This window comes from Phocoena sinus, chromosome 3 (genome assembly GCF_008692025.1).
Source record: "Phocoena sinus isolate mPhoSin1 chromosome 3, mPhoSin1.pri, whole genome shotgun sequence".
Lineage (NCBI taxonomy): Eukaryota > Metazoa > Chordata > Mammalia > Artiodactyla > Phocoenidae > Phocoena > Phocoena sinus.
Window position 1 is genome coordinate 108,865,801 of NC_045765.1, and position 11,598 is coordinate 108,877,398.

Genomic DNA, 11,598 nt, shown 5'->3' on the forward strand with positions numbered 1-11,598 from the left:
TTGCAGTGACCCTCCCTGTGCACGCAAACGCAGGAAAGTCTTGGTCTGTACAGGAGGCAGTTATATCAATACAAATGAGACTGGACAGGGGCATTAGTCAAACTGCCACCACAGAGGAAAGAAGATGCATTCAGGCGCCAGCCGTAACATGGTCAGGCACAGAACTAAAGCTTTTCTCTGTACTAATTTTTAAAGTGAACAAAATGTATACATAGTGGGTGTGCAGCTGCCCGAAGGTTTAGGAGCTTATAACTTGGCCACCAAGTCCAACTTATTCTCATTCTAAAGCAGATTGGACTTTCATGGCTGTCTAAGCTTCACGAAAGTACTCTTAATAAGGAATTAAGATAATATATATTATTTTGTGAAATATTAAAATAAGAATACTATGGTAGAAAACTAATAAGAAAACTAACATGGTGATGTGAACTTAAAAATTAAGTCACAATTTGAAACTTTTGACTTAATATTCCATACTTGGTTTTAATTTTAGTATCGTACATTTTTAACTGACCTGATTTTTTAAAACTATACTAAATTAAAAACCTAGAAAACTGAATGCTAAAGGAATCTTTGCCCAAGAGTTTTAAAATGACCCTACTCAAAATATTTTAAAATTTGACTAGCAATTTAAAACAGTATCATCCTTTTATATTTTTTCTGTAGTAATTATGGCACTAGTATAATGTACTCTGCCTTCATCTGATACAATAATTAATAAGTTTTAAAGTTTATACCATTGGAATGATGCTAATTATAATTAATACCTATCAGAAGAGAAAAGTTGATGTTGTTTCTTTGTCTTAAACAGCTCAGACCTAAAAAAAGTCCACATAAAAAGGCATGGAAGACAAACATTTTCTTAGTTTCATGTAACTTTTTTGGAAAGATATAACAGGACTGCTTTTAAAAATACATTTTATTCTTAGAATTTGGACAACCAAAAAATGAGAGTAGGGAACAATTTGGTTAGCTTGAAAATCCTCCTAAAACAATTTTTGAATTTGGAAACAAAAAAGTATGTAGAAACAAAAGCATTAATATAGAGAGCTATGGCACGCAGTTATTGATATAACTTCTCATCTTAAAACTAGTTTCCTTAGTGATCATAATTAAATTATAGGATTTGCTTTTTTTTTGTTTGTATGTTTTTGTTTTGTTTTTTCCAGTTTTGATCACTTTTTTTTTAACATTTTCATTGGAGTATAATTGCTTTACAGTGTTGTTAGTTTCTGCTGTATAACAAAGTGAATCAGCTATACATATACATATATCCCCATATCCCCTCCCTCTTGCGTCTCCCTCCCACTCTCCCTATCCCACCCCTCTAGATGGTCACAAAGCACCAAGCTGATCTCCCTGTGCTATGCAGCTGCTTCTCACTAGCTATCTATTTTACATTTGGTAGTGTATATATGTCAATGCTACTCTCTCACTTCGTCCCAGCTTACCCTTCCCCCTCCCCGTGTCCTCAACTCCATTCTCTAGGATTTGCTCTGTTAACAAAACATATAGAGAGCAGGATGGCAGGGCTGGGCAACAGCCTCTGGGACAAATCCATATACAGCCTGTGGGTAAATGGTACCATGGAAAAGCCAGTTAATTCATGTTGAGTGTCTTCAAAATCTAAATGTATCTCTACAACCAAATCTGACTAATATGATTCACACCCACTGAGAAGACAGCAAAAGAATCTGCCAAACTTTTGTCCACCCTCTGACACATCTGGCTATCACAACTTTATCTATTGAACTTGAAATTTTAAAAAAACTTTTTATTTTATATTGGAGTATAGTTGATTAACAATGCTGTGACAGTTTCAGGTGCACAGCAAAGTGACCCAGCTACACATATACGTGTATCCATTCTCCTTCAAACTCCCCTCCTACCTAGGTTGTTACATAATATAAAGCAGCTTACCCTGTGCTATATATGGTCCTTGTTGGCCATCCACTCTAAACACAGCAGTGTGTACATGTCTATCCCGAACTCCCAACCTCTCCCTTCCCCCCACCCTTCCCCCATGGTAACCATAAGTTAGTTCTCTAAGTCTGTGAGTCTGTTTCTGTTTTGTAAATAAGTTCATTTGTATCGTTTCTTTTTAGGTTCCGCACGTAAGCGATACCATACTATAAGATATTTCTCTTTCTCTGTCTAACTTACTTCACTCAGTATGACAATCTCTAGGTCCATCCATTGAACCTGAAAATTTTGAAAGGCTTTTTGTACAGAGGAAGGCATCTAAACAGTGTGAAAAACTATTTTTCTATGCTGTGAGTCAATAAACTATGAATCTGAAAAACCACTGTGATAGTCTTATTATTTATAATGGCATATCATGAATTATCAATCACATTACTGTCAAACATATTCAGAGTAGGAAGCAGAAGCCTACTGAAACAATATTTTATTCCGGGTTTTACATTCTCTACCAATTTGATCCTGATTAAAATGTAAGAGAAAGGATTATCACACTTACTTAATCATATGTGGCACAGAAACTTTGGAATTTTCTTCAAACACTATAGTCATTAAACCATTACACCGTATGTTGTCCACACACTGTGAAATTAAAAAATAGACAGTTAAAACCCACATGAAAACCTAGGCGGAGCATATCTTCCCAGAATTATTTATAATCACAAAAGAATTTAGTTTCTCATTTGTGCACATATGCACACACGCGCGTGCGCACACACACACACACACAGAGGCAGGGAAACATTACACGTTGATGAACAGATTCAATATCCAAATACCAAAACTGTGCACCTGGCAAATGCCTGAGGATGGATACAAGGGCTACATTTTCCTAGAATGTGTTTCCCAAGGATTCTGGGCACAGTGTCACGTCGGCACAATTCTCTGGCAGTCCCAGCACTACTTGAGAAGTTTACACCTCTAGCGAGGTATAAACTGCCTCTGCTATATTCATCCTCTGCCCTAGTGGGTGGTATGGGGCAGGCAGAGCAGAAATGGTGGCTTGCTTGGATGGAATTCATCTTCTCTCTCACTAGGAAGCTCTGTGCCTGCTTCTCGGTGCTTTTTGCCAATAAATTCCCACATTTTACTAGCTTCTCTAGCAGTTTCTACTGGCACCGTGTTAGTTCGGTGAGGATGTATTGTATAATTTCTCCTGTCTCTGGCACACATAAAGCCCTGTTCATCTCCTTTCTCTTTTCTTTCAGGAAATTTTGCTAATTTTCTCTACCTTTTTAATTTATATCTATGCCTTATCAATTCAAAATTTCCCTTTGCAATTACTTTGGGTTAGAGAAGGATTTATTTGGAGATTTAAACAATCTTTAAAATCAGAAATTACTTTTAGTTACTAGGATACCACGTAGTACTTTATGACTGTAATTAAACGGTGTGAAGAAGCTGATTGCCAAGTGATTTCACAGAGCTCTTGAACTCAGGGTTTATCCTAAACTCCAATGTCTAATAAAAGAATGAATATGCATATAAGAAACTTTGGGTCACTGGCATCCCCTAACTATTGATCCCCTACTTAGCATATCAGCCATTTTCAGGTTTGTTTTTCCTTAAAATTTTGTTTCCTCATGTCTTATGCCGTTATTTCAGTGACCAGGTATAGAGGATCTCAACTTCTGGGAATAAAGTAGAATATTTTAAAGTTCCCCTCAATTCATTTCTTGAAGCACCTGGAATTTGGAGTTATCTTTTTATATGAATAATTATGGTTATCTAACTACAAATTAGGTTACATGTGAGTTTATACTATATCTTATTCCCATAGGTGGATTACAAAAATACATATAGTAAGACAAAGTCAAAATTAGTAAGAAAATTAGAGAGGATTTGGATAAAGGGTGGAAAATAATAAGATGAAGCCTGGGATCAATCTGCCACACGTATGTTATGTTGAGAAGTCCCAAACACTTGCTATACATGGTCCTCAAAATTAGCTGAGCTATGGAACAGCCAACTCAAAGGGGACCACATGACGAACTACAAAATTCATGGTTTACTAGAAGCTCAATTCATCCTAGTCTGAGTCCAGAGGAAAATCATCTCATGGGTTGTCATAAAGAAAACACTGAATAATGTTGCGAACATTATCCTCAACAACATCCTTAAAGTAATAGCAGTTTTTACCAAACCATTTCTTATAAACTCCCTCAACACTGGATGAAGAGTACAGTTCCAGACTAACCACTCTGTGGTGGGCCCCAAAGAATGGGGGCCTGCCTTTGCTCGTCTGGTTCCAAGCACAGATTTCACTCTCTTCAGAAAAGGGTACGTACAGGCTGCTTTTCTTTAGGCTAAATAAATGCTGCTCCTCCTATCAGTTCTGAGCAGCAGGAAGTTGGACATGGTATTCTTCCATAAGTCCTGAAACTGCAATATCCTGAGTTAGTATCCAGTTGTATGGAGTCAATGTTTCCACCAGTGAACCAAGCTACCAGTAGGTGGGGTATCCTCTTAGGCCTCAGAACAGCCACAGGACCTCAAAGGGAGAGCTCTCAGTCAGGGCTAGATGAAAAGAGACGCCAATGACTCCATTTCTAAGCATGAACAAACAGGGGAAAATGAAGAGATGAGGCTGGCTGGTGTGTGCGTTTATAATGGAGAAGACAGTAAGAGAGAGGGGGCCGGGGTTTGATCCCTGGTCAGGGAACTAAATCCCACATGCATGCTGCAACTAGGAGTTCTCATGCCACAACTAAGGAGCCCACCTGCTGCAACTAAGACCCGGCACAACAAAATAAATAAATATTTTTTTAAAAGATGAATAGGTAAACTACTTTAAATTCACTTTCCTAATTCCAGTGGGAAAATGGATTAACATTATCCCTGTTGTTATCAAACTATGAGTGTGGGGTTTGGAGGAATGGGGGAAAAGATTGTATGGGGACAGATACTGCACGCAGACAGGGAAAGGAAGGAGGGGTTAAGTGATCCTTCACCCCAGTGACATTTCTAGCTATTCCTTAGACTTTTCACTCTCACTGTTTCTGAGCAGAACGAGGATGCCACTTGGGTAATCAACACAGGAAGTGGGAGGGCAGAGATGGTGTTTGGTAAGAATTGGGGCAAGTATATAGTGTTCCTTCAGTCTCCTTTAACAGTCTAAGCAATAATATAGTTACACAGACAACAGCCTTAGGATGACTTAGGGCTACAGTTTTCATGTTTTGATTTTCTGTTTGGTTCTTTGACTGATCAGCCTGGTCCTTTTTACATAATGATCTATTCTTTTCTTTCCTTCCTTCTTCCTTTCCTCCCTTCCTCCCTTCCTTCCTTTCATAGTTTTATTATATTTTAAACATTCTTTTTCACAGTCTTTTCTAAGTTATCACTCTATTATCTGAAGTTCCAGCAGTGCTAATTATACTGCTCACTATGTCTTCTCTCGCTCTTGATAGATCGTTTACTCACAAGACTTGTAATTTTTGATTTTGAGCACCTTGTCATGAGCCCTGAACTGTTGAGGTGTTGCTAATGCAGTGACTTTGTGTTTGCTTCTACCAAGCATTTTGGGTTAGCAACAGTCCAAATATTGTTTTTGCATTAATTTCTCAGTTTGGAATTTTCACACCATGTGAATACTGTAACTCTGAATTTCAAATCCACAGGCCAGAAACACATTTGTTTTTCTCAAAGGAGCTTTTTAAAAATTCAGAACCCAAGGGGCTTCCCTGGTGGTGCAGTGTTTAAGAATCTGCCTGCCGATGCAGGGGACACAGGATAGAGCCCTGGTCCGGGAAGATCCCACATGCCGAGGAGAAACAAAGCCCATGCGCCACAACTACTGAGCCCGTGTGCCACAACTACTGAAGCCCACACGCCTAGAGCCTGTGCTCCACAACAAAACAAGCCACCACAATGAGAAGCCCGCGCACCACAACTAAGAGGAGTAGCCCCTGCTCGCCATAACTAGAGAAAGCGCGTGTGCAGCAACGAAGACCCAAGGCAGCCAAAAATTAATTAATTAATTAATTAATTAATTAAAAGAAAATTCAGAACCCAAGTCAAAGACAAACTTCCTTATGTCTTTCCTGGCCTAATGGGTTTTTTGAGTTCTTATTTCATGGATGGGGCAGCCTTCCAGTGCCCAGGCTTCAAACAAGGGCTTCAGACAAAGATCTCAATTTCTTTAAGGGGCCCAAGGCTAACCCTCGCTCCTTTTGTTAATACCCCTCGGGCGTGGGACCAATATCCAAACTAAAATCATTCCCAAGTCTCTATGTCTTCAGTTTACATGCTGCCTGCCCTGACTTTAAGTTCCCTTGTTATTTCTGGCAACTAGAGATTTCCCTTTATATCTGTAAATATCACCAATGTATTAAATTTTTATTATACTGATTTTATGTATTAAACATTTCTTGTTTGTAGCTAGAAGGTATCTAAATCGATGCAGTCCTCCATACTGCCAGAATTGAAACTTGGGATAAGTGTTTTAGATCCAAAAGAGAAGATTTATGTGACCACTTTTGAACATCTTATTATCCAATGTCAGATCTCATTCATAAATCTTTCTGATTCATTGTGTTAAGCATTAAAATTACTTTCAACAGGAAGAAAAAGAAATTTTCACTTACACTTAAGTTTCAGGAGAAGAAAATGTACATGCAATCTGAACTATAGCTCAAAAGACCATGTAATAAGAAGTCATATTTAAATGTACAAAAAGGTCTTTGATAACTGCCACACCTATCTGTGCGATGGATAAATATATATATATATATACACACACACATATACATACATGTATATATAAAACATATTACGGTATATTTATAATAGAGGAGCGTTTTTTGTTTTTTTTAACACCTTTAATGGAGTATAATTGCTTTACAATGGTGTGTTATTTTCTGCTTTATAACTAGAGGAGTGGTTTTGAAATGGACTCATTTCTTGGAGGCTCCATAGCCAGGCTTCAGTGACAGCAAGGGTGTGAACAAACAGGACTTCTGGGGGCTCTGGGTCCACCAATTCTACTTCAACTAGAGTATTTTGCTTTTATCTCACTTCCATTTGGCATTTTCAGCACTGCTACATTGAAGAAAGAGTTCTCTTCCAGAAAAAAGTTAAACTACAACAGAATTTATGTTTACGAATGTGTGTAAGAATATATTTATATTGGAAGCCATGGTATATATTCATGATCATATAAGCACATATCTTGGTTGTGTTGGGGAGAAGAGACTGAGTCCTGGGGAAATGAATGCAGTTCACTCAGTTAAGAAGAAAGACATGAAAATAACCAGGATGTCACATATCTTTAAGGATATATTGAATTTATGTGAATTACTATAAACCTTGAAATTAATAGGATATTAACAAAAGCAGATTCCTAGGTCGTGGCTATTCTAGTTCAGTTTGTAATGACTATGACCAGGGTGGAGCCTGGGAATATGTACACTCACAGAAGCCCCAGGTAATTTTTTTGATTTATTTTTTGTTTCTTGGGGGTTTTTTTGGCCGCACTGCACGGCTTGTGGGATCTTAGTTTCCCTACCAGGGATTGAACCTATGTCTCTTGCAGTGGAAGTGCAGAGTCCTAACCACTGGACCACCAGGGAATTCCCTCCAGCAAGGTTTTTTGAGGGTCTTGCTTAAGGAAATAACTGGTCAAAGTCAGTGGTGTACTGTGTCACCATATTTTTTTTTTTACCTTCCTAATATTCCTAAGTAGTAGGAAGAACAGTAATTTCTCTTTTAATTTCACCTTTTTATATTAAAGTAAAAAATTCCCTATTGATTCCAGAGAAGTTACTTTAGGGGAGGAAGCATGTCAGTGTGCTACAAATTTGCCTGTATTTTGACACATCTGCCCAAACCAAGAAGCTCAGAGGTGAATTTTAATTCTGCATTTTAGTTGATACCCATAATTATAGAAAAATCTGTTTAATACACCATTATGTATGACAGTAAGACATGCACAAATGAATGCACTATATTGAAATGAATGGTCAAATCTTCAGCCTCAAATTTTTCCCTATAAATAGATGAAAAAGGGAAGAATTGTTGGTCAAGACCATTAACCCCTTGCACATTTTGTTGGAGGCACCAACGGTTAATTATGACCTTGCTGGTGGAATTACAAGTATAATTAATCGTTCAAGCCATTGTTACTTCTAAAGATTACAGCTTCAGAGGGAGAGGCCTGACAAAGCTAAACATTTTAATTTTTGTATAGAGTTCTCTATGTGAAACTGGGATTGTATCAATAGTCAGGCACCACCTTATTATCTCAAGTAAGAACGACACGTGATTGGTATAACATGGTACAATAGTTTAGCAAGGTGGTATCAAATCAAGCCAGGAAAAGTTAAAATGCTGCAAAAAAAGAGTGACAAAAATAAATAGACAAAATAATGGAGAACATAGTCATAATTTGGATTGAAAGAAAAAGCTCATTTCCCTAGTCTGTAAGGATAGCTCCAATGGATAAATGTCCATCTGGTACAAACAGACAAGAAACAGAAACAGTGGAAAATGTTAGTCTCATTGATAATTACAGAAATGTAAATTAAAACCACTAGAAAGCAATATCACTTTTCCATTAAATAGGAAAATGTGACAAATGTGACAAAACTCAACATTGGCAGGACTTAGAAGAAAGTTGCATAGATACCTTGCTGATGATGTTGTGAAATGATGAGTTACATATTCCTTGGAGTGTTTGGGCAGTCTGTCGAGTCATGTATCATGAAATCATGAAAGTGATCAGGCCCCCTGTACCAGCCTTGCCGGCTGTGGGTAAGATATACCACCAAGGGACCTTTAAAAGGGGAGAAACTCCCTGTGCAAAGATGGTTATCACCACATCATATATTAATGCTGAAACCTGGAAACTGCCTGAATTTCTAATTATTCAGAAAGAGCTAGAAGAGTGGCAAGTTAACATGATAGAATATACATATATTGCTATTAGAAGACACCAATATGAAGAATTCACAGGGATATAAAAAGATGTAAAAAGCAAAAAATGATGCATATATACACCTAGAGCCAAACTGTTAAATTATTTCTGTATGGCAGGATTGTGAGGGTTTTAGAGGTGGAAACATTTGATTTTCAGAACAGGGTTTCTCGAATTTAATTGTGCAAAAATGATCTGTGGAGCTTGTTAAACCTGGGGGGTTTCTGGAATGCGGTTTCAGGAATCTGTATTAAAAAAAAAACCTTTGGACCTGCTGCATAAAAAAATAAATAAAATTCAAAAAAAAGAGAAAAAAACCTTCCAGTAATTATCTGTGGAAGACACTTTGATAAACATTTATTTAGTGATCTGGGTGCTGGGAGTCTTTCTGGCTTCCTTTTTGTGTCCATATCTTTACATATACATGGTAAAATTAAAAAGTACATTTTCAAGCATTCTGTAGACTCATCTTAATAATGAATATGTCCAAAAGAAAAAAAAAATAATGAATATGTCCAGAGGCATACTTGGAATACTGACAAATTCCATCAACGTGTGTATAGCACATAATTTTCCCCATAAGATGAAAATGCTTTAAGCGCAGAACAAAGCCCGGTTGAGATGCAGGCTGCTGGGCAGTAGGCTAGGCTCAATCAATAGTGAAGCACTCTGTCTCTACCACTCACCGTTCAAACCCTGAGTTGGGAAAATCACTAAGCATCTCAGAACACTCACTACCATACTCAGCTTTCAGTAGCAGCTGACATAATCACTCCCCACTCCCTGATACATTTTCTTCACTTGACTTACAGGACACCATGTCCTCTTGGCTATCCTCCAATTGCTCTGCTGATTCCTTCCCTTCTTTGTTGTTCTCCATGACTCCTCACCCAGTCCATGGCCCTCTTCTCAGTCTATCTACATTTACTCCCTGGGTGATCTCAACAGGCCTTAAATACCATCTAAATGGCGTAGTCTCCCACCTGGACCTCCCTCCAAGCGCTTAACATCTATATCCCACTGCTTACTTAACAACTCCACTTAAATTACTTCCTCTTTTTCTCTTTTCCCTCTTGCACATTCCCCTTCAGCCACACTAGTCTTCATGCTTTTACTCAAAATATGCAGTGTCCTCCTACTCTAGAGTCTTTGCAGTGGCTGTTCCCTCTGCACTGCCAAGGGAACGACTTTCCCTTCATTACAATATCAACACGGTATTTCCATCACTTACTGCAGTCATTGTTTAGATGTCTTCTTCAAAATAAGATGATCACCTTTTAAAAACTGTACCAACCCCCATCTACCTCCAGTAGCGCAATCCTTCTTACCCTGGCCTATCACCCTCTGACATAAAATATTATATACTTACTTATTATGTATACTGCTATTTTCAGTTTTCCCCACACTAGAATGTAAGCTACACAAGGTCAGGGAATTTTTTGTTGCTGTTGCCTCCTGTCCATGATATATCACAAGTGCCTAAATAGTTAGTGGTACTGGTACTTTACTTAACCAAAATATATTTATTGAATGGCTGAAATCATAAGTGTCAAAGACACACGATATCAAGGCTCTATGGAACACAGTAATTTCATGTAATGATATCATCGTCCCTCAGAAAGATACAATTTTCTGTTGTTTCCTTCTCCAATTCAACTGTACATATAATCAGCTTAATATATTAGTCATAGAAACTTGGAGAAACAGGAAGAAGTTGTATACTCAACTCAAGATGTAGACTAAGTAGAGAGAATCACTTGGAGGCTTCTGGGAAGCAAAGTATTGGATCCTTTCTTTAAAGGACCAGGCATAGAATCATTCATGTACCCCATGGGTCTTTCTCTCTTAGCAATGCCTCACCAGGCCCCCTAAGGAAGATCACTTAGCGCTTTTATCAACTCTGTATCTTAGGAGCCCCAGTTACATCATAAGGTAGAAGCTATAAGCAGCTGGAAAAACATCTTTGCCTACACTCCAATTCTCCCTATTTTTCCTACTCATCTTGGCTTCACGACACATACAAAATTTTGTTGCATTAAGTTGTCTACTTCCCTTTCTTCCCTACTAGCCTGCCTATCTCCTTGAGAGCAGGGACCGTTGCCATATCCCTGGTACCTACACAGTACCTGGCAGTACATGGTGATTGCTCAATCAACGTGCATAGAATCAATGGCTGATTCAGAGTCTCATCAGGTAAAAGATGTACTACAGAGACTTAATTAAAGTATTAATTCATACAGCATAGAGCTAATGAAAGCATTAATAAATCACCACAAGGATGTAATTATGCAAATACACAAGAGCCCATATTTTCATTCCTTTGTTAACCAGAAAAGCAGCGTCTTCACTTCAGCTATTTATTCATCATCAAAACAGTCCTGGGAGAAAAGAAGTAAAAATCCAGAATTCCAGTAGAGGATATTTAGAGTGCTAATAAAAGACCTAGATTAGGTTTGAGTCCTGACTCAACACAGTTGTGTATTTGGACAAATGCTTATTAACCTCCCAAACCTCAGGTTTCTCACCTGTGAAATGACTACTATTTCTGTTAGCCTTCAGAATACTACTGTAAGGGTCAAATGAGACTGTAAAATTTCTTTGACATACAAAAATAATTATTTTGTCCATTCATTTTCTTTCTATTTCCCCTCAGTTTTCAGTCACTCTGAAAAAAATTAAGTATCTGAAGAACTATGATATAGTTT

At 37.9% G+C, this 11,598-nt stretch overlaps 1 protein-coding gene across 2 annotated transcripts in view; it reads right to left on the reverse strand.

Annotated features, from left to right (window-relative positions):
- The window catches only part of RASGRF2 (Ras protein specific guanine nucleotide releasing factor 2), a 240,941-nt gene that overhangs the window by 113,345 nt on the left and 115,998 nt on the right, over positions 1 to 11,598 (reverse strand). For both annotated transcript variants that reach the window (XM_032628373.1, XM_032628372.1), the window contains exon 13: positions 2,480 to 2,562. In XM_032628373.1, coding sequence (XP_032484264.1) covers positions 2,480 to 2,562 — 83 coding nt within the window. The remainder of the gene's footprint in view (positions 1 to 2,479; positions 2,563 to 11,598) is intronic.